This window comes from Natrix helvetica, assembly GCF_964273705.1.
Source record: "Natrix helvetica genome assembly, chromosome: 2".
Taxonomy (NCBI): Eukaryota; Metazoa; Chordata; class Lepidosauria; order Squamata; family Natricidae; genus Natrix; species Natrix helvetica.
The window spans coordinates 107,384,208-107,408,556 of NC_138552.1; the positions used below are offsets into that span (position 1 = coordinate 107,384,208).

Here is a 24,349-nt window from a genome sequence, read left to right on the forward strand (position 1 = left end):
ATTCTGTTTAGTTAATTTTCCACAGGCAGGTATATTTTAAATGTAACTATAGCTACAGGTGAAGGTAAAAAATGCCTTTGAATCAAACACAGCTCCTGATGATTTCATGAATATAGCCAAAGCCGTAGGTTAGACTGAAAAGTTGAAAAATCAGCTTGGAAGACGGGAAAAGCAAAAACACATCCATACTGCTGCTATGAAAACCATATGTAGCCTGTCTAGGAAGCCGGTAGGAGTTGGGCTTAACTCAAAATGGACTTTCCTACTTTGCTGCAAATACTGAAAAACATTAAAATTAAGAGAAATTATTGACATAAGTTGTGGTGTTTCAGAACTGGATCTTTACATAAAGCAACAGAAAAGGCATTCTGTTTTCTAACAGAAAAGCTACTGTGAAACTTTGCTCGCTGGAGTTTTAAATGATGGATTCTATCTTTATAAGAATCTCTATCTATTATTCCTAATGAATAGGTCCATAAAGTTATTCCGTTATTGGAATTAAATTGTTCATCTGATCTCCAAAATGCAAGAATCAAGTTGTTTCATCCCAAGGCTAACAATGAAATGCAGAAAATATTTTGCAGCTTGTTGGGAAAGGGACTTCATAAAACAGAAAAACATCCAGTGAAGGCTCTCACAGAGACAAATTGTACTTCAACAGAAATATATTAAATGCCTTGTTAATGATAAATAGATTAATACAAATTTTTGATAATGTTGATCTTGTCGTCATAAAAATAGTACCGGGACTATGATTCTTCTAGGAAATGTAACCTAAAGTGGCTCTCAGGACCTTAGTCTTCATTTCTGGGGGGGAAATGTTAAAAACATTGTATAGCATTCTTTTACATTTATTTCCATCGGTTGCAAATCACATGTCTCAGGAGTAGGTAACCTGTTTCAACTAGCATATTTGAAATATTGAGCGCATGTGGTAGGCACATTCACAAAATGGTTGCCACGGGAGACCTTGTTTGCATCATAGGGAACAAGATGACTCATGAAAAAAAGATTTACAAGAATGTGAACTATCCTAATGGGATCTTTGTGGAGTCAAAACACATTCCTTTAGCTAAATATGGTGTTTTTCTTTGCAGTATATTATCTTACTTAATTTTAAAATATTAGAATAATGTTTTTTATAAAGGTGGGAAAAGATTATAGAGTGGCAGTAAAAAGGATGGCTGCGTTATGTTGGTACCAGCACCACTTTGTCTTCCATTATTATGAATCAGTATTATTATTTATCCACATTATCGTGAATGAGGTATGATTGATTACAGTATAGGCTAGGTTTTTCGAAGCGATAATTTGAAGTTACTTTGATTTCATTTCTGCAATTGTGTAATGCCTGACATCACTAATCCTTTTGCCATTACCAGTAGATAAGTGGGTTTTCTAATTAGATTTATTTTAAAAAAAAAAATCTGCTCCCTGTTGCTAAGCTTGTTTTGTGATATGCAAACAGAAACCACAGATCATAGAGGGTAGATTTGTGATCTGAGAAGATAATGGTAAATTGTTTATTTTGATCAGTTTTTGAACAGTTATTAAGCCATCCATTTGAAAACCATTAGATAGATTGATATCCTTACCATGAATAATGGAACACATTAACGTCTTTAGTAAAAAGCTTTTATGAGGAACTGTGGCTGTTTATATTACTTCTCTGTTCTTTTCCAGAGAAATACAGCATCCTGATAGTAACAAAAATGTTTTTTGCAGCGATTCAAGAATAGGCAAAATAATTATAGATGTTTTGGATTACACCTTCCATAATATCTTAGCATTCTATTTCTGGAGCTGATGAAAGCTGAAGTCCAAAATATCCACACAACTTCTTGACAGGCTACTCCAAATCTAATAGTGGGGTCCTTGATGCTCTTTGAGCTTGGTTGATTCCTTGCAGACATTTTATTACCCAACTTGGTAAAAATGGTATCAGTGGTACCAGATCGAACCATTCTTCCAGTTAAGAAGCCACAGTCTGCTCTGTGAGGAAATACTTTGGAATTAGTTGCAGTTAATACTCATATATTTTAATCTGTATGTACATACAAGTATGTATTTCAAAGTTACAAATACTTGAATATTTGGGAGCCTAAAAGTACACTATGTAGGGGAAGTCTGTCTGGTAAAAAGCTTATTTTTATCTTTAACATCAAGAATAAATTGGTGCTGTACATCCTATTTAAGTTGCTTCAATTATTTATTTGATACTCATTTGGACTGGATTATGTACAGGACAGTTTTTTAAAACACAGTTTCTGTACTAAAATTAGTTTGATCTTATCAAGTCCCAGAACTGTTTCCAACACACCTGTGAACCATCTATCTTTCTCCAGGAATTTATAGCATAGAAATAAAGTTCAGGGAAACAGAATCCAGTGTTGGAGAAGGGGGAAAAGTGTTAGAAATAGTATCCAAAATGTATTTTTATATACACATACATACATGCCTCTATGTGCATTTACTTGTCATTATAATAAAAGTTCCTGAAATTACTATATCAGTATTATGTGTAATCCCTCTCCATGTTTTAGTCTACAACCTCAATTAGCCCCAAGTGGTATGATCTATTGGCTTAATAGAAATAGTAAGCCAAAACAAAAATAGTAAGTCAGAATTGAATGATTGCCATATTGAAAAGTAAGAATTAAATAATTTACATGTATTCTTGAAATCAGAAAACAAAATTACTTTTCAATTACTTTTGGACCATTTTTTTACTCTTAACTTTGTACTCCATCTTTTAAATTTGAACTTGATTTGTTGCATATACCTATACAGTCGATAATTTACATACAGTGACAAGCCGTTATTTGCTTCAACCATGATTTGTTAAATGGCCATAGTGGTCTGGTTCACAGATGAGATTAAGGCATAAATTATGGCTTACCAACCACATTGCTTGAGTTTGCACATTGGGATATGTCAAAAGCAGACAAACCATATTACAGTTTAGTAATATGAATAGATGAGCTTCTCTAAACCAGAAGTGAGCCATATGTGCTTCTCATGTCAAGAACCCTATTTTTATCCCATTTTCAAGGCTCAGAATACTTGTTTCTGTTCTATAAAATATTTTAGAAGTTGCACCTATTTCGTTTGGAGCAGTATATATTGCTCAGAAGTTGCATTATAGCATGCTAATACCTGGCATTTCTCTCCATAGTACTTACAGGACACCAAATTGATGGAGGCTTAGACTGTTAGCGTAAACCAGGGGTCTCAAACTCACATTGTCACGGCGTCATCACGTGACATATCACAACTTCTCCCCCCTTCGCTAAACCGGGCGTAGGCATGGCCAGTGTGTGAGACATCTGGCCCATGGGCTGCAAGTTTGACAGCCCTGGGATAATCCTCTTCATCAAATTCATTAAGTGATCTGTCTGAAGAACCCTAAACTGAGAGTTATTTAAGCATCTTCTCAAATTCTTGCCTTTAAATAATCAAGAACTGATAAATAAGTTTATTATGAGCAAAAATTGGATGGATGTAAACACTGTAAAAAGGAAACTTTCTCCCACTCTTTTTTCTTTATTTCTCCATAAAAATAACAAATACTGTAAAATTAAATGCCAACACCAATTTAATCATAGTAGCATTAATTGTCAAACCTATGTGGAAAAATGGTAGGCAGATATGTAGATATATAATATAAAATATATCTTTACATATAAGAAAGAATGCTATTGGAAAGCAATATTCTACTGGCAGTGAAGACAACTAGAATGAAATTAGACATTTTTTTCCTTAAATATGTAGTAGGTTAGCATTAGTCCAGACTGATCTAATACATTAATGAGAACCGAACTATAATGAATTTCCCTATGAACCAATTGTTTAAAAGACATATTTGTCAATTCAATGTTCTTCTTAAACCACAAGTGTTTCAGTTGATGAACATAAAAGGAATACAAAATTAAACTACTAGATGTTCTGGCTCAGAAAAAGAAAATGCTGAGAACACATTCAGTTGAAACAAGATATAAAAGCTTGCTATAATAATAAAGTCATGTAAAGACAAGCTAGGACAAGCACTAATGCAGTTCTCCAGGAACAGATTTCTTTGGAACTAAAACACTGAATGAATTACGTTGAATGTTATGCAAGTGAGCTTCTGATTGTGCAATGGGATTTGGCCTTGCTTTTCTCTCCTCATGATGCCACCAGATGTTTCAGAGAATTTCCCAATGTTTCAAATCAGATTTTCAGAATGTGAAGTGCAGGAGGGAGAATCTAAACTGCTAGCAAATGTTCTGTGAACAACTAAACACAGTTGTGAACAACCCACTAAAGATCTTTCTTCTTTACTTCAAAGAAGTGAAAGCTCCAAGTATCCCTGATGAACAGATAGACTTTTTTGAGGAGAGATACTTGTGGTAAAGTATCTTATCCACACCTTTAGTTCCTATATAATTCTTTCACAATTAGCTTCATTTTCAAGAGAAAATAGATCTCTTATGGCAGAGAAGCCAAGGCTTTAGTTCCATGTATCTGGCCTTGGGACCACTGGTAGTCTTAGGGCCGGGATAGCGAACCTATGGCACACGTGCCGCAGGTGGCACGTGGAGCCATTTGTCAGGGCACGTGAGGTATTGCCCTGTCAGCTGGCCAGCATGCATGTGCGTGCTGGCCAGCTGAGTTCAGCCTTTTCTAAAGCCATTTTTCGCCCTCCCCAGGCTCCAGAGGCTTTATAGGAGCTTGGGGAGGGCGAAAAAAGCATGCAAAAAATGGGGGGGGCTCATGCGTGCATGCGCATGGGGGGGTATCTCGCTTTGCATTGTAGGTGCGGAACGCCTGCACACGATCCCCCTGCGCTCCCCCCACTTATGGCATGTGAGCCAAAAAAGGTTCGCCATCGCTGTCTTAGGGAAACTGCATGTGGTCTCAAAATGACAACCCAAATTACCATCAAATCTTCCTTTTCAAGACACCCTGTAATCCCTTAATTCGAGGCAGAGTCAAGACAACTGGATAGAGCTGAGCGTTTACTGGCCGGGTGCTCTTCCTGACACCACACAGAATTTGCAGCAAATATTTTTTTCTTTGTATCCAATGTTTTCTTTGTGAGGACAAATATCTGCTGCTATCTAGTATTAAACTCTCAACCTTCTGAATGGGAGGCAAGCATCTACGCGACTCGTTTTGGTCATTAAAACTAAAGGTAGCCCTCAATTTACAACAATTCATTTAGTGACTGTTCAAAGTTACGGCACTGAAAATTTAAGTGTCTTATGACCATTTTTTTGCACTTATGACCATTGTAACATCCCCACGGTCACATGACTTACAGTCAAATGCTTGATAGCTGGTTCATATTTATGACTGTTGCAGTGTCTCAGGGTGATATGACCATCTTTTGCTACTTTCTGAAAAGCAAAGTCAATGGGGAAGTCAAATTCATGTAATCGTATTACTAATTACTGCAGTGATTCACTTAACAAATGGTAAGAAAAGTCATAAAATGAGATAATAATCACTTAATTCTCACTTAGCAACATAAATTCTGGGGTCAATTGTCATAAGTCGAGGACTATTTCGTACTTACATTTATTTACATTTATTTAATTTTGGAGTTTGGAAAATAAACATTCTTAGCTTATGTGACAAGTTTCAATGATAAGATAGTGGGAGTTATGGCAGTACAGAAAGAATTTTGGCTATGCAGTCATAATAGCAATGGAACTAAATTTGAATCTTGCATTATTGTACTTAACTATGTTGTTCATGCACTATTGTGCAAGGATAATTTTGGCAATTATCCTTGGAGATGTTTTTGCATCCTAATCTTGAGGTGTATTCGTTTTGTGGCACAATCTAGAAAGAGTGCAGAAAAGAGCAACAAAGATGATTGAGAGGACTGGAGGCTAAACATATGAAGAACGATTGCAGGAACTAAATATGTCTAACGAAGTGAAAGACTAGAGGTGACAGGATAGCAGTCCCCGCAATATCTAAGCGGCTGCCACAAAGAAGAGGAGGTTAACCTATTCCCCAAAGAACCTGAAAGCAGCACAAGAAGCAGTGAATGGAAATTTATCAGGGAGAAATCCAACCCAGAAATAAGGAGAACGTTCCTGACAGTTAGAATGATTAATAAGTGGAAGGGCTTGCCTTCAGAAGTTGTGGGTGCTCCATCACTGGAAATTTTCAAGAAGAGACTGGACAACCATTTGTCTGAAATGGTGCAGGGTCTCCTCCTTTAGCAGGGGGTTGCAGTAGAAGATTTCCAAGGTTCCATGCAACTCTGTTATTCTGTAATCCACTTTATTCATGATAACAACTATCCCTCCTGCAGTGTGTCATTCCTCTGAAAGAATGCTATTCCAGTTATGTTCTAAATGGAAGAGATTTTGTCAGTAAGGAAGACTAATGCATTTATATGTCCTCACAGCCTGCTCCCTTTTTTTTTACTTTGTGAAGAACAGAAGTCAGTAATTTGCTTGGGCAACACGACTTTGTGACACTGATCTGTAAAGCATGTCTATTTTCTCACTTGGGGTTTAATTCAGTAAAGCAAGAGTTTAATGTTTTATTTTTTTCCCATTCAGATGACATTCCTATAATGTTTGGCATTGTTTACTTGAGCACAATCTCGTTTCACCTAACTTCCTTAAGATTTCTGTGGTTTTCATTTGTACGCTGTCATGCTTATCTTTGCATCTCTTAAATCCAGTTTGCACAGCATCTTATTTTAAAAAACAGCTGAGAGTTGTGGGAACCTGAGTCCAGATTCCATATGTAGGTTTTTCTTCCATAATATGGAATTGCAGGTTTTGCTGCCTCTAAATAATCTCAAGAAGAGACACTGTATCAGGATTGCTAGTTTTAACTTTTGTCAGCTTTTATTCTCAGTTTATTTGGAAAGCCAATTTAACATAATAAGTCAGAGCAGAACAGAAAATGGAAATGCAGAACATATTAACACTTGGCAGTGGCCAGTTGATGAAGTCACAGGCTGATTTTATATGTATTTTAAGATGATTGTTTAAGTTTTATTTTTCATCTTCATAGTTTGACACATTTATGATTGCATGTATTGATCATTTGCATGTGGCTTATTTAATTCACGTGGCCAGTGTCTCTTACTGTTGTGGCAGAAATTCTGTCATGCTGTGGGATTATGTAGAATAGATAAAATGAAAAATAAAATAGAACAGATTCTCAGACAACTAAGTTATTCCCTGATCAGAAGATAAATATTATTATGGATTTTTCACCCTTTAAAATATTTTAATGTATTGTTCAAAATTCTGTCTTAAATTATTTATTCAGCCAGGGATTTGAGGGAGAGATGTAGAAATAGACTTCTATTTTTATGTTTGTGTAACATAGTACTACATAAATAGCCAAATGCTGATATACTTTCAAAAAACATTGACATGAATAGACCTTGATCTAGTCTACTGGTTTGGGATTGCTTCATACAAATTCACTATATTTTAATATCTAAGAAATCTCTATATTGAGAAAGATTAAAGTTGTGAGTTTGTAATTTTGTCTGCCTCCAGGTTTTTCATATCTGTTAATTATAATTTATTTATTGAAACCTTAGTCTTAGGGAGCACATCTCTATGTCTTCTGAATTTCAGTCTCTTTCTAGTGATGCATGCAAAAATGGACAATTAAGGAAAATATCTCTGGAGTTTACAAAGCTTTAAGTAATGTAAAGGTAGCACGAATGATGCATATTAACTTTCATCAAGGACATTTATAATTCTTTAGCCATCTGGTTTTATCAATATTTTCATTATATTGGGTGATTTTTTTTCTTATTATATTCATCTTCAACTAGTCAATTACATTTCAATTACATGTTCCTGTAGCTGACTGGAAATTTACCACCTTTGTGAATCTAAACAAAATTGTTACATTAGTTTACTCTATTCCCTTTATTTCAGGAGAATTGCTAAGTCAGCCCAGGCCAGAGGGAGTAACTGAGATCATCTGTCCGAAGAATGGTAACGAGCGAGTGAATGTGGCTTTGGTTTATCCCCCTACTCCAACAGTGATCAGCCCTTGTTCCAAGTGACTGCTGGAAGTCGCCTGCCTTGGCCCCTATTATAAGGACACATCAAATGCCCCTTAAACCCTTGCTAAGCATTTTCGGAGAAGTACCACCCAGAGATGGATCTAATTATTTATGGGGCCTGAATATCACATCTTGGGAAATAAAGGTATAGTGGGGTTGCTTCTTTTGCAAATGGGAAACACACTACAGTTAAATCGGGGGGGGGGGGGGTAGGGTTTATCAGAATTTTGTGAGAGTGGTTTAATTTTCTTTTTTTTTTAAGTTTATACTTTATGGTACACATTGTAGTATTTCTATGCTTCCTGTGCTTTGGATTCTATCAACAACGTATAATCTGAGCAAACATTGACTGCCTGGGGAGTAAATTCTTTGAGAGAGTAATTCATAGTCACGTTTATAAGTTAGAAGTGTCAGAGGAAGCAATTCCTATTTGTATATGTATCTAGAGAATACTAGTATAAAAAATTGCAGAACTAAGAAGATTCTTCCCAATATCTTCCAAAGCATATTTAACCAGTTTGAGTTAGGAGATGAGTATCCAACAGGCCATATATAGCATCGTAATGTAACATTTACAGTTCAAACTGTTAGATTGGGTAATGGATAGGCACACACAGGCTTAACGGTAACAACAGCTCTTTATTAAGTACAACAAGTGAGAACAATCCAGCGAAAGTTGAGTGACAGCAGCCCTTTTATAGGGAGCTGTCAGACCCTTCGACCAATAGGATTAAACCTCTGTTCTCGCCAGAACAGAGGACCTTGGTGGAAACCACTAGTTAGAACAAGTATCTAACACCAACTACTTTCAGACATTGTACCTTAGCACCAATGCGATTGGTAGGAAATGTTATTTTTTTCCTCCCAAAATAAGAATGGAAATGAAAGCAGGGTATTTCCAGAAATTGAGAACTCTTCCTATTTCTGTTTCCAACCTCCCGCAGTCCCCCTAGAACAATCAAAAATGTTACTGCCAGTATACAGTCCTGGTGTCAATTTTTCAAGGATTTTCATCATCCTTATTTTTGACTATTTTGCTCCTGTTCCCACCCTTAAATACCTGGAAAAAAGATGGAAGGAATTAACATTCAAACTTGTTCTTTCCAAGACATCAACATGTCTTTGAAAGATTTCCTGCAGCCCCCAAAAGGCCATGATCATTAATTTTGGCCTGTGATCACTCAAAAGTTTACCTCCCCAGTCTCCACTTATACAGTCATTCCTATAGTGAACCAATACTTTTTAAACCAAACATTAATTGATAAAAAAAATTCTCTCTACTAACTACCTGGAACAGGTTTGACTATCAATATGAACAAAGTTTCTGCTGATAATGAGTATTTTAGGTTGCCCTGTTGCTATAATTATTCTAATAAAACAAATATTGAATGTGCAAAGTGGACTGTATTTACCTGAAAGGATGACTTTTTTAATACTTTGCATTTAAAATGGAAGGGCTCATTCCTTTCAATTCTGTTACTTCAGAACAAGATGATGGAGGCAGATAAATTGGTTTCAGTATATAAAATCCCCTTTGAATGGAGGAAGGACAATGTTTTAAATTCAGGGTCATCTTTCTTTTAGAAAGAGGCTATATTTAAAAAAAAATCATAATAGCTATTTAGTTCTGACTGATTTTATGATCATAGGAGTAATACTGAACCACAACTCCCTTCTATTATTCTTTTGGATTAGCTTCACTAAGGATCACAGAAAGCAGATCAACCATAATAGCTTTGTACAGAGAATGGCTAGCCATACCCTTACTGGGATTTGAACCTGGGCTGTATTACATATTAGGCAGATGTATTAGCCACTAAGCCACAGCCTCTCCTGCTTATCAGCTGAGCCAGGGAAATAGGTATGTATTTGTGTTACAACCCCTGGTATGCCCAAATATGGGAGGGAGCTCACTACTCCCCCTTTCTGTCTATCGGCTCACTGCAGGAGACCATCCAGGCAGAAAACCATATTTTCAATGTTGCCTTTTTATATTTGTGTTGTATTTGTGCTGATAAATAAATAAAGGGAGACTAGTATAGATCTATTTCAAGCTAATATATATATTATATATATGTTATATTTGTACTGATAAATAAATAAAGGGAGACTAGTATAGATCTATTTCAAGCTAATATATATATTATATATATGTTATATTTGTACTGATAAATAAATAAAGGGAGACTAGTATAGATCTATTTCAAGCTAATATATATATTATATATATGTTATATTTGTACTGATAAATAAATAAAGGGAGACTAGTATAGATCTATTTCGAGCTAATTAGCTCTCATCAGCTAGCCATACCCTTACTGGGATTTGAACCCGGGCTGTATATATCTTAGGCAGGAGTTTTAGCCACTAAGCCACTATATATATATATTCAAGCTATTCAAGCTATTATATATATATATATATATTTATATTTATATATTTATATATATTTATTTGGAACCATAAACATTGCAAACTTTGATACTTCAGCTCTGCCTTTTTCTAACATACAGATTAATGAGAGCAGGTGTGCTGAAGGCTGTGCATTGGGGTGGACACAAATCTGCAATCTACATGAATTGATCCTTTTCACCGATTGGGGTTGGACTGATATGTTCAGAAGAAACAGGAAGCATCATCATCCTGATCTACTGTTGAATCTGATTACCCTGCAGTATGAAGGCTTTCACAAGAACCAAGACCATTGTTCGCTGAGAACACTATTGACCTGTGTTTTGCACTTGTTTGGACTCACGGATGTAAGCTTTTTCTCAATGTATGTACCATTAGATGTACCTGAAGAAATATCTAATGAAAAGGAATTGTTGTTAACTTTGGTGGTTTCTGTGCAGGTAGGTGTTGAATTTATCACTGGCAGCTTCAGTTGGCCTCTCCAGCAGGCAAGACGTCTAGCATCTATTCACTTCTTCCATATCTTTAGAAGCCAAGACTGCCTGCCAGAATGGTGCTTGGGCAGTTCTATTATGTCTGTGGGATCTCTTTTTAGTTCTCCTGTGTGTTTCACCCCAATTATGCCATCTATTAAATCATAGCTGTTCTTTGTGCACAAGGATAGCAAGCAGTGCAGCAAGAGATATAGGAAAATTAAATATGTACACATGTACACCTGTTCCTCAGTTATTGTCTGAGGTATCACAGAGATAATCTTGGGCAGAATTATATAAATTTAATGGAGCCAAATTTATTAAATACCAACAATCTTCCTTTTCAAGTACAGTCATCATGATGATATAAATGGTCTCAAGTGATCCTTATATAAATTCAATACATCATGGAATTTTCACTGAAAGAAAAATGTCTTGGATAAATTGTTATCAGGGAGTTCAAGTCAGATTTTGGAGTCCCCCCCAGCCTTAGTTAAGCACTACTAGCTGAGTTCCTTTGGCCTGAACCAAAACAGCTGGGTTTTTTTTTCCATATAACTACAGCCAAATAACCTAATGTAGCCATGCAAATAAATTTGCAAAAGGTAAACAACTGCAAAATTGTTCCTGTTGCTTTCAGAGAAACAGCCTAAAAAGGAAGAACTGGGAAAAGAGAGAATGCACTTTTTTTTTTCAGTTTATAAAAACATCTCACTATTTTGCCATAAACAGGCTTGCTCCCTACATAGATAGTTTAGCAAAATGGAGAAGTTTGAAGCCTGAATGTGCAAGGTAGCTACTTGTGAAGGCAAACCTCGTACCTTCATGTATAGTCCTCCAAACCTCTTCTTACTTGTCATGTACTTTTAAAGTATGGTAACTTAGAAATGAAAAGTAGGTGAACTCCTTCCATGTCACTGATTTTCATCTGAACTTTCCCCTGTTGTCAACCAATGAAAAATTCTACTGTACAGTCATGGGTCTTGTCCTGTTCTGCTGGGTAGAAATTAGTACTTTGAAACAAAAGATTTGCCTGATGGCACAATATTTCCTTCATCTTTCTTAACTTGTTCTGAAGAATATTAGCATGCCACAAGATACTATTATTTATTCAGATATCTTTAATTTGTACGTCTACTTTTCCCAGATTTATTACTTCTTGTCTTCATTTCAGTTTCTTTCTGCTAGTGTTGCAATTCCTTTTAGATTGGTTGGAAGTTAATTTGAAATCCGATTCTACCTACTTCCCATCCTCAATGTGGGATGGCAGCAAAAGCAGAGTAAAGTCTAGTATACCAGAATTATAACATTGCAGAATCTGGGATTAGCTTTGTATGGATTATAAATTCTAAAAGCTCCTTAAGTCCCTTTCAGGATAGGCCCATTTGTTGTGAGCAACGCTTTTTGGAAATGTTCCTCCTTTCCCTCCCTCCCTCCCACTTTTTACTTTTTTCAGTTTCTTGGATTTGGTCTGGCATTTCCTGCAAAAGGACTGGCAATGAAGGAGACATTCTTTCTTTTGCTCATTTGGCTCTTTTCCTTTGTTTAGAACATCCATCTGTCCATGGTCAATTTTTTTAGAAGCCTGCTTGAATTAGCCTTAATATTAGCTCAGCTCTTAAAATGTTGCTGAGCTGTGTGAAAATCCAGGAAATGCCAGTCACTGAAATAGCATCCAGCCTAATTTGCACATACTATCTGCTTCCTTTCATTTTTATTTAATTTTAGAATTCATTTTGCCAGCAGCAAGTAGACTGCTGGACTGAGTTTAAAATAAGAAACAATTAACATTATTCTCCCCTCCCATTTACCTGGAGTCATACTCACTAGCACCATCACAGAAGCAAAATAAATTTGAAAAGAGCCGAATAGATTTCTCCCTCTGCATACTTGTTCACAAATTGTTATTTAGGATTATAGTGATGCACTAATGAGGAGGTTTAGTTGGAAGCATCCTAAAAAAGCAATTACAAAACTGAAACAGAAGTAAGAGGTCATCCAGAGTAATATTCATTCCCTCGTTCCAGAAATCAAATGAATATCAGGTTGATTTTCCAATAAAAGATTTAAGAAATAGCCAAAAAAATTCCGACCTAGATGTATTTATGAAAAAAGTTGATCTGTTTCAGTAATACAAAAAATCAATCATAGAGGTGAATTGATGTTAGAGAAGGCTTGTCAGTTGAAACAAGAGATTAAATTGCTAATTTTTGGCCACACTGAAATTGGTGCCATTTAATTGGCAGGCCCAAATGTTTAACTTGATTTGTTTTCCTCAAATGATTGGATATGTTTGTTTTTCCAACAGTTAAATTTGTCCATTGGTTTTATAAATATCCACATAATGAATACGCTGGGTTTGGGGCATACATGAAGAATACAATTATTCTTCATACTGCATATCCAGCTTTAAAAAGTTGCAAGTCCATTCTAGTTAGTAAATAAATAAGCACTAACAAATCATCAGAACTGTAGCTGCCTGTTTGACAATTTTGATTAGTAGGACAGAGTCCATGTTTATAAACAATAGGCATGGAAGTTCTCAGTATTTTTAACTGTAAGCAAAAAATCACTTCAAGATATATATGAATACACTTTGACATTTGCTTACTTTAACCTAGATATACAGTATGTATCTGGCAAACAAGATAAAACTTATTTAAGCAAGGAGAAAAAGCTACTCAGCTTTTCTTTCTACTGTCCCATCATCAAACTGATGTATTGCCCCTGCTCATTATCGCAACTACTATATTGAAATAATATGCATATTGAGAGAATAAGAATATTGGACACTGATTGTTGGTTTTTGAAAGGAGGTTTGAATTCAGGGCAGAAGATCACAGGCTGCAAGTATCTTAAGACTCTAAAACTGTCCTACTTATTTTACCTTCCTCCCCCACCAACCCCTGAAAAGTTTGGCCTGATTCTTATTCTGATGTTGTTTGAGGATTATCTGAAAGGAAATATAATTGTCACATTCATTTATGTGCTAGACCATCCAGTTTGTTTCAGTTACCCCTTACCAATTGATAATCCACCTGGATTGATTGCGGGCGGGGGGGGGGGATTTCTTACTAATTTGTAGCCACTATCTAAACATTTGCAGAATGCCAAGATGGAAATGGCTCTTTTAACACTGAATAGAGTAAAAAGGGGGAGATTTTGTACTGGCATCTGAGACTCTTTCCCTTTCTTCTGTTATGATACCTGTCTACCATCTGCTGGCTGATGGTTAAGATTAGCATGGCATCTCTCTAGAAAACCATCAGGCCAGAGGTAGGCGTAACATATTGTCTTTTAAAAGTTGAAAACACTACAGTATACTGAAGAACTACTAAGTCCAGAGTTTCCCAGCCTTCTGGGAGTTGGGGTCCACCCATCATAAAGTTGCCACGGTCGAGAAACAATAACTTAGTCAAATAATGAAATGAGCAAAAAAGGAGAATTGTAGGCAATAGCAGAAGGCGAGTGAATATATAAAAGAGCTTTCATTTATTTAATCATTGTATGCCCCATCTTAAATCTTCAAGGTGAGTAACAAAACTAAATAATAGAGTTGGTCTTTGCCTTGGCATCACCCCAGACCCAGATCAAAATAGGGCGACTTGGAGTGGGTTTTTTAAAGTAGCTTGAGTCAAAAAATCTTTCTCAAGCAAAGAGAGATTTAGGGGTATAATTCCCATCATAGCTAGGTGGGGATAAGGCATCCTGCATTCAGGAATGAACGGGTCCATCTTCAAACCAGAGACCTTGAAATTGGTCATCTCAACCACAGCTCTTTGGACAGGAAGAAATAAAACGGGCTGATCCATGTCTTTCTGTAGCTGCAATCAACCAATATTTTTCAGTGCTGTATATGGCAATGCTTCTTGTGAATAATTAACTGATTATTTTTTACAAACCTCTCAGTCGTCTATCAATTTATTTGTATTCCTATTCCTTTTCTCAGACCTTCAGTTTGCTTTTAGAATGGGTTTCCAGTTCTCATTTTATGTAAAAACAATTTTCAATATTACTAGGGTGTTTTTTTACCTTTGCTTAATTCTTTCTTATTCCTTTATTCCTCCAGTAACAATATTTACTATTAGTTGCAATTTTATAATTGCCTAAGTGACTAGAAATAATGTATTTTTCTTGCAGTGGAAGAGAGTATCCATAGTTTTGACTTGTTTCACTTGCTTTGTCAAGAGGAGGTAGTTTTTCTTTGCAACTCCTTAAAGAAAAGGAGAGCAACTTTGTGAAATGAGATGTACAGCAAAAAACAGCTTTTTCTTCTTCTTTTATCTTCTGCTATTGCAGGTAGTCTTACAATTTCCATAAATGCTTCTGGAGAGCATTCTGACAAATAGGGCAACCAGTTCTTGAGCTCTACCCCTGGATAAGTGCTTTCTCCAAGATGCACAATCACTCAAGCAGCTTCACCTGCATGTTTACTTCATGATTTGGCTGTGACACAAATAGCAGGTATTAGTTGCACAGCTTTGAGATGATAGGATCATTAATTTTGGAAGTGGACAAAGGGATCCTTGGATCAAAGGTGATGTTCCTGGGAAGGAAAGCTGCTATTTCTGGCTCTGCCAGTGATATGTGGATCAGATTTTCACCCTTTGCAAGTGGTCTCCTCAGCTTGCTTATCCGCATGCTCTCTGCTTTCCAGGACTTCAAGGCTGTTTCTCCAAGAAGCTATTTCTCAAAGCTATACTGATGGGATCTGCAATCTTGGAAAGGAAAAGGTAGAAAATGGTATTTGTAAACAGAGGTTGTAAACAGAGCCCTCAGCTGATTGTTAACTAAAGGCTACTTGAAGTGCACACCAAACTAATATCCACATGCTTCATCAGGATCCCAAATGTCTAGGCAAGAGTATGCTTGTTTCACAGTGCTAATTTGGATGCAGAGATCCGAGGGGAGCTGTCACCCTCAGAGAATTAATCTCCCACTTCCAGTGTGGAGAACTTTTAAATGAAAGATTCATGGTATACTTTCAGAGGAAATGGGAAGCTATTTTAAGATGAAGATTTCCTGCTGCTTGCTAAACCCCCTCTCCTTTACAAAACCCTTACCCCATTTTTTCTCTCTTTTACTCTGACAAAACAGTCAACCAATCCCTAGATGGCGAACCTTTTCAGCACCAAGTGCCCAAACTGGAACGTGTGCACGCATGCCGGAGCACCGGAAACCCGAAGACTAGCTAGCCGGTGAGCATGTGCAGGCCGGCCACCTGGTCTTTGGGTTTCCAGTGTGCGCATGCGCGCTGGCCAGCTGATCTTTGTGCGTGTTGGAGTGCTGAAAATCTGAAGTCCAAGTGGCCGGCACTGGAAACCAGAAGAGCAGCTGGCGACAGCATGCGTGCCCACAGAGAGGGTTGTGTGTGCTACCTCTGGCACGTGTGCCATAGTTTCATCATCACGGCCCTAGATGATTCCAAGGTCAGATAATCCTTTCCCTTAGATCTGCCATGATCATCTTTTATCAGGGTCACGAAAGTTTATTGATTGACAAAAAAGATCAACCCTTCATAGTTGAGCACTGTGACATATCTCTACACCCCATTTTGCAAGCTTCAAAATGCCACTGACAGATGCCATCACTATGTTCCTTACTTGGGGAACAATAATAAAAAAGGAAACAGTAACATAGAAAATATCCTGATTACCCACAAAGTGAACTTATATTAAATAGATCTCAGCAACCTTTGTATTCACTTGCATGCCAATTCCCTGGTCTGAATGGCTTGTCTAGTACAAATATATGAAAATATCAGTTGGCCAAGACTTCATCCATGACTGCAGTGCCGACTAAGCACATGAATTAAGATGTTCCCCACACTTTATATAAAGGGGATTACTACTGTGATTATCACCAGTCTTTAACAAGAAGATCCAGTGTTGGGAGATCAGTAACCATGAATGCTTGGGCATTTCACATAAACATTCACAGAGAAGCATCTTCAATGCTTCAGGTTATCAATCATCATCTTTCTATTTAAGCCGCAGAGCTGGTTAGAAAAGGTTGTGAGGATACTATTAAATATGTATAGAATCCAAAAAGAATGGGGAAAGAGTTCCTGGATTATGGGATGTACTATACTGCTCCCACATTGGAGCATTAAAGTTGATTCTACAATGTCTCCAACAAGGAGACTGGTTGTGTCCATGGACTTCTAGGAGACATACAGGTAGTCTTCGACTTGCAACCATTCATTTACTGTCTATTTGAATGGCACTGAAAAAAAAGTGACTTAGGACCAGTTCCCATACTTACAACTGTTGCAGCATCCCGAAGTTCGCACAATCAAAATTCAGGCACTTGGTAACTTGGTAAATGTATTTATGTTGGTTCCATTATCCTAGGGTCATTTGGTCACCATTTGCAACCTTCCCCGCCACTTCTGACAAGTAACGTCATTTAATGAGCACATGATTCACTTAATAACTACAGTGATTCATTTAACAAGCCTGGCAAAAGTTGTAAAGTGGAGCACAAGTCACTTAACTATGTAAGTCATAAGTCGAGGACTACTTGTATTTATTATATATACTATTAATCCATCCCACTGAAGATTCCTCCAATTGGAGTGTTTGGTACAGTGCTTCCAGAGCATCACCCTTCCCTTCATACTACTATCAGTCATGGTGGGGATGGGAGTGTGATGGACATTTTCAACATCACAGCACATTGTGAACTCCAGAGGGATTTTTTTTCTCTCTTACTTCCCAGGCATGAATAAAACCCTGCCCTGCCTACTAAAGTGAGTAGGGGAAATGCTAGCTAGGAATACTCTTCATTCATTGTAGAAAGAAGGCCTTCCAAATAAAATTCAATGTTCGATATTGTATTTTCTTCTTTTGAGTTATTGCAAGCAGTATTTTCCAGTCCCATATTAGCCCTAGTGCTATGGGGATTACATACGTATGTTAGCATTTTGTTCCAGAGGGACTGAAGACAGACAAGGATGGCCGGGTGGGCAATCAAATCATACTGGCAAATGGTGACAAAGAAAACTTAAAAATCTATTGCTTCAGTCTACATACTTGAAATTTTCTACTCTGATTTGTATGAAGTGTATGCTTCATGTCATAATGTTTATCGCTCCTTTAGATTTATGAGCTTTAATACCTACAGTTTTAAAGGAATTTTCAGCGCCTTTACACCCCCAGGTTCATTCAATTATTGGTCCAATTTCCTACACGATTATAGATTTGCTAGGCATTTTTCTTGTTCTAGATAATGGGAGGCTAACGTTCCAGATTTCTTGAAGAATGCTTCAGAATTGGAAATGAGCTGGTAAGCTTACCTCCATCTCCCAACTAAGACCAAGTGAGTCAGACTACTTTCTTAAGGACTTTGCCTAATCCTAAACATAAGAAAAGAAATATAATATCCTGCAAATAAAATAAATGAAAGCCAGGAGGAGAGGGTCTTTGGGCCATTCACACTGTCTCATTAAAACCCACCTCACAGGGCTGTTGTGAGGAACACAGGAGAAGGAAGGAGTATCAATGTATGTTTGCTGCCTTGAATTATTTAACAAAGTAATAAAAGTAGGATAAAAATCAAATAAATTGAAAGTAGTTGAAATACCACTCTATCCAACTTTGGGAGAAACATTTTCCTGAAAACAGCTCAGTCTTTGTGCTCTCTGGATAGTCACTGATCTGGAAATCTGCAAAGCTATCTTAACTGAGTTTTTTTTTTTAAAAAAGTTTATAAAAGCCATCCTGTGTTCATCTGACCTCGTTTGTATTTTCTTAAGGTAACTATGGTTAGAGTTGCTTTTATAAACAGGGACACCTTAGCTTAGTTCAGTATGCCTCCCAATATTTGGGGGACATAAATTGTCTTGCTATTCAGATGGACTGTGTTTATGACAGTGTGGATTGGGGGATATTTATGACTTGCTAGTTGTATGTGAAGATTTGTTTCCCTTTTTTACTTTCCACAAAGGAAGATACTAAATTCCTGTGACTGTGGTATGCTTTGAAAAGGAACATAAAATTAAAATTGGAAAGCATTTTCTCTTCTGAAGCAATACTTTCCCAGGAACATACAAATTAAGAAATTCAAAACTGAAATGGATATAAAGTAATATATTAAACATACAGGTAAAATGAACTATTCATCACTTTGATTCCCAGGATTGTTCCTGAGCAAAAAGCATGCCAACAGCTGAAAAGCTTCTTAAGGATTATATTCAGTGTGCAGTATAAAAGTTGCCACTGCAGCACTGACAACAATCAATATTGGGGGCTCTTGTTTCTGTTTTGTGAAAGAAGGATCATTGCTAAAATTCAGTACTGTTCATACAGTATTTGCCTCTTTTAAAGTATTATTCATTTTTATGGGCTTCTAGTTATCTATACAGTCACAGAATTAAGGTGAAATTGGGTTTAGCATGGCCACTGTGCTAGACAATTGCTGGGTTCTAGTATTATCAAACCAAACCAAAAAAGCCCTCCATGTTGTCTGACTTCACTCTTTCAATATTTGTCCCATATAGAATGCATGGACATGCTTCATTGTTCAATTTCATAGTACAACCCATCTAAACAAACCCTTATCTCCGCACAAGGTCAAAAAAAGTAATTGAAAGAAACAACTGTAGATTTGAACAACAGTATAACAACACTGTGTATGGAGACAAAGCAATGTATGTCAGCAATTAGTTTGTGGCGCATTCATATAGTTAGTACCAATGAAATAAACAGGGAATTGAAAACAATATTAAAACTGCTAGGGAAAAAGGACTGAGGAGTAATAATGGCTAGCTTGAAAACCAATCACCATCAAGACTTCAGGTCTCAAAAAGGGTAATTCAACTTTTTATTGGAAGAGACCATAAAAACTGGGCTATTTAGGTTCAGTATTGTAAAATTAAGAGTTCCATAAACTTTTTTTCATTGCCTAGAAACTGTTAAGATTGGTAAAGTTCTGTCATCTTCTAAATGGTGATGTCAGTGCTGCCTCCGTTCAATCCCTAGGAAAGAAAAACCCTTGGATTCATAGATTTAGAGAAAAGGTACTTTTGGTAAGAAAGAACTGAATACAGCAAAAGTCAGGCAAGATCTCAAGCAAAAACATATGAAGAAGCAAATTGAAATAAAACCTAGGACCACCACCACCCTGCCCTGTAGCTAGGCAACCAGATTTCAGTCATCGGCCAGAAGATGTTTTGGGAAAGTCTCTGATTCAGGTGCACTGTTGCTGCCTTCTGGATACCAAAGCTAGAAGAATTGGCCTCAAAGGTGATAAATCCAAGCTGGCGTCTGCAAAGCTTCATGAAAAATTTCCACCATGGCTTCCTACAAGCTTCCCTCCTCCAAGTGCCCATCACCCCCTCCTTTCAATGGCAGCTGGCAGCAAGCTGGCAAGCAAGCAAAGATGCAGGTTGACAGGTGACTTGTGCATGTATTGTGAAACACTAAATTGTTCTTCAAATAGGATTGGAATTGGGTGGCTAATATATTCAAATAAATAAAATTGGGGCCCACTTTAAACATTAATCTGTATAACACTATTGCTGTTCAATTACTGTTTACAATATTATCTTATATTTACATAGCTCAATTAAATGGAATGTGCTTATGTATCACACCTGCCAGATCAGGCATATGTTAATATTTTGCAAGAATAGTACATTATCAGCTTGAACTACAAGCTATAAGCTTATAATATTTATTAAAATGTTTGAAGCACAAAAACAGAAGAAGCCTTCTGCTGTCCCATTGCTGAAAAGAAATATTACTTTTTGTAGGATTTGCTTTTATAACTAATATCCCATGCAAAAATTCTATTTAAAAACATAAGTCCAAATATTGAGATAAATTTCTTTACAAAACTCTTCAGTTTTATGTTAAGGCTGAAGACGAATACACCTCATTTGGAAAGAGATTGAAAAAGGGTTGAATGCATTAGCAAATGTTGTATTATGTCTAATATCATGAATGAAGTTTAAAGCCAGTTTGTGTGTACAGGTGAAAGATGTAATATATTTGATAACTATATGAAGCTTGCCTGCAGGACTAAATGTAGTTCTGTTTGTTGGATCTTTTGAACAATTTTCGTGTAGGGTAAATTAGGTGGAATATTTCCACAGATCATATTTCTGAAAACTGAGGAATTAGAAGCATAACTTAAATTAGTTTGTGCTTTTGAAATCTATTGTTTACCTTACACAAGATCCTGTAAAATTTGGTCAGTCAATATTGAATTGCCAAAACATGCTGGTCAATAGTAGCTTTGGGCTTTAACACATAATTTTTTTCTGGTAGATTCTAATCTCATTTTTGATGCAATTCTGAGGAGGAACTCTGTTTATTTAAGCTTCCTTCTGGCTTGCTGGGCTTCATCCAGGGCTCAACAATCAAGGTTTCTTTAGAAACTCAAACTTGAGCTAACAACCAACAGCGAAGGGCACATTTCAGTTGATCTGTTCTCACTGCAGATACAAGATGTCCTGAGAACTTGGAAGTAGGCAATAAACAAGCAAGTCAATAAATAAATAATGAAAATCAGCTACTGAAAAAAAAACCAGCCAATCAATCCAGCTCTTTATTTATAGCAGTGCTTTAAATCTTTCATCTTTTTCTTCCAGTGTTACAGCGTAATGGACTTCTTGAGCTCATTTCTTGCCCTTGGATCTGAAGGGCACTGCACTATTTTTTGAAAACAGTCCTGTCTGGTCTCAGATTCTACTTCCAGACTGGCCAGGTTTAGTCCTCATATTGAAAGCCAAAATGAAGTTTGTGTCACTTGTGAAAGTTAATATTTACTAGAGTTTCAAGGTGGTTCCCCCGCCAGTGGACTTTGGTCCTTATCTACTTTCTGGTTCAGCATCATTCTGTTGTAAGGCCCAAGTTTGACTTGGCTCTGTAAGATGTTTGATATAGAATGGTGCAGACAAGAGGAGAACTTTGGCTGACCAAGTGTCTCAATAGGATTCTGTTATCATTGCATCAATAGCTGAGTTCTGCCAATTGTTCCGAGAAGAACATGAAATGCTGCCATGTGGAGGCCATTTCTTTGAAAATTGTTGGAAAATTGCCCTGGTATCCATTTCTGACAGGAAAAACTGTTTCCTGGTTATATATCACAATGCTGCCAAAATAAATGTGGGCTTTTCTTTTAATTCCTCAAAATATCCATTTTTCTTCAACCATCTTTAGGATTAGCCCCTGGAGGGCAGGCATAAAGAGTATAAAATAATTGAGGGGTGGTTCATTTGAGGGCATTGGGACTAAATTATAATTCTCTATAATTTAGTCATCTCATTTTATGGTACAGGTATTTTTTACAAGAAAAATAAAATACCTTTTTAAAAAATCAGACCAAAAAATTGACAATAAGCATCATCTTAAAAATGAGTAATGTATGACTGTTTATTAACCTCAAAATAATTAATTTGGTGTGCATCTTTTGACAATATACTTCAGTTTTGGAAATTTTGAGATATTGACCTCAAATAAGCTTTGCATCATTTTATCTTCTATCTAAAAAAATTAAAACAACATTCTTCATCTCTTCTAAACACCTGTTTATATGTTACGGTAAAAGATTAAAAACACACGGAGGTAAAGTATTAGCACAGTTTCTATACACATCTTGGAGAAAGCACATGGCCCTGGCTACTCCTGGAAGAAGAAATTAAACCTAACATTTATCTTGACAAAATCAAAATGAGGAGGTGATAAGCCACCTGGGAAAGCAAAGGGAAATCATCAAAGCCATTAAAAAGCGAAAGTTAGAATGTTTTGGACATGTGTCTTTCAATAGGAAAAAAAACACTACCCTATAGACCAGGGGTGGCGAACAAGTTCGACAAAAAGAGCCAAAATTTTAAACTGTGAGAGTCAGAGAGCCACACCACGCAGTGACCTGCCAAAACAGACCCGGAAGCAATGTTCCCTCTAATTTTTTTTCGATGTGAGCAGAAAAGTATAGTGTTTGAGCGGCACATTTTCATGCCTGAGCACCCGAATTTTTTTCACAGATGTCACCTAAGACAACAACGAAATCAGTATTATTTGAAACTCAAAGTTATGTTTCTTCAAGGTACCCGCTTAATTCAAAGTGTTATATAATATCAGTATCACTTAACAACGCTCCTGCTTAGCAACCAAAATGTTGGCTCAGAAACTCTGGCATTTGAAGCACGCAACTCTTAAAGCTGTCAAGTTACAAGACCCTTGCACCCCTAACCCTTTAGGGAAAAAAAACCCCAGGGGTCTTCAAACCTGACAGCTTTAACACTTGTGGACTTCAACTCCCAGAATTCCTCCTCCAGTCATGTTGCAGCGACGTCATCTGCGTGGATCTGCTCCATCTTTGCTTTCTTCATTGTGGGCAGGGCTTCTGCTGAAGATGCCGACGAGTACAAGTTGCCACCAGAATAACTGCTGCTACCTCCTCCTCCTCCTCCTCCAACAGAATCACCAGATTTGCTCCTGAGCTCAGCGCTGGGTTACCTCTGCCCCCTCCCCCTCCTCCGTGCTTTTGACGAGCCATGAGGCTTTTTTTCCCCTGCTCCCCCCCCCGCCTTCCTACTGGCTTCTCAAAAGCATGGCGGAGGAGGAGGAGGGGGCAGGGGTAACCCAGCGCTGACTGAGCTCAGCTGCTCCGAGCGGAGGGGAGGCGCCGCTGCCATGCGCGGAGATGCCGGCTGGAGCTTTGGCGGCTTCATCTCAGCCTCAACGCCGGGCGGCAAATCCGGCAGTGCTGCCTGTTAGAGGAGGATGAGGAGGAGGTGGCAGCAGTTCTTCCGGTGGCGGTGGGGGCTTTGGGGCTTCACAACTAGCCTCAGTCGCCCAGTGCTCCTCAAAGCAAGTCTGGGGAAGTCCTTTGCAGGCCGCCCGTTCTAGCTGCCTGCAAAGGACCTCCCCAGCTTCCGAAAGGGAGCGCGCGATCCGAGCCACAGTATACTAAATAATGACAAGAGGCAAAGAGCCTCATTTATTTTGGCCGGGAGCGGCATGCGGCTCGCGAGCCGCGTGTTCGCCACCCCTGCTATAGACTACAGGTATATAGTTGAGTCTCCGAGGACACACAGAAAACATTTGTAGAAAAATATGGCATACTTCACTTAATCCTCTAGGGAAAAATTGAAGGCAAATGAGGTCCAGGCAGAAGAAAAACATCATGGTTTTAAAACCTAAGGGACTGGTTTGGACAAAACTCAGCAGCACTTTTTCATGCGGCTGTTGACAAAAATAGGATTGCCAACATGATCACCAATGTCTGATGACGGATATGGCACAAGAAGAAGAACATTTATCTAGAAACTATAAAGGATAATATCTGAAATTACAGAGTAAATTTTGAAGAGGCAAATGTTTCACATTTCAAAAGACCACCATCTGAGAAGAGCTGAATCATTGTGAGAAAAAATAGGTTGCCCATAGACCCAGCACTGTTCTCATTTTGTTAT

General features: G+C 37.4%; 1 protein-coding gene across 2 annotated transcripts in view; it reads left to right on the top strand.

The window, feature by feature from the left end:
- Positions 1-18,937, top strand: part of MFHAS1 (multifunctional ROCO family signaling regulator 1) — a 30,420-nt gene extending 11,483 nt beyond the window's left edge. Inside the window, exons 2-4 of one of the 2 annotated variants that reach the window (XM_081944594.1) lie at positions 7,911-8,186; positions 10,555-15,659; positions 18,154-18,937. In XM_081944594.1, coding sequence (XP_081800720.1) covers positions 7,911-8,041 — 131 coding nt within the window. In that variant the 3' untranslated portion in view covers positions 8,042-8,186; positions 10,555-15,659; positions 18,154-18,937. Of the gene's footprint in view, positions 1-7,910; positions 8,187-10,554 lie in introns of both variants that reach the window. The other variant, XM_081944593.1, reaches the window with a different exon arrangement.
- Positions 18,938-24,349: the final 5,412 nt, after the last annotated feature.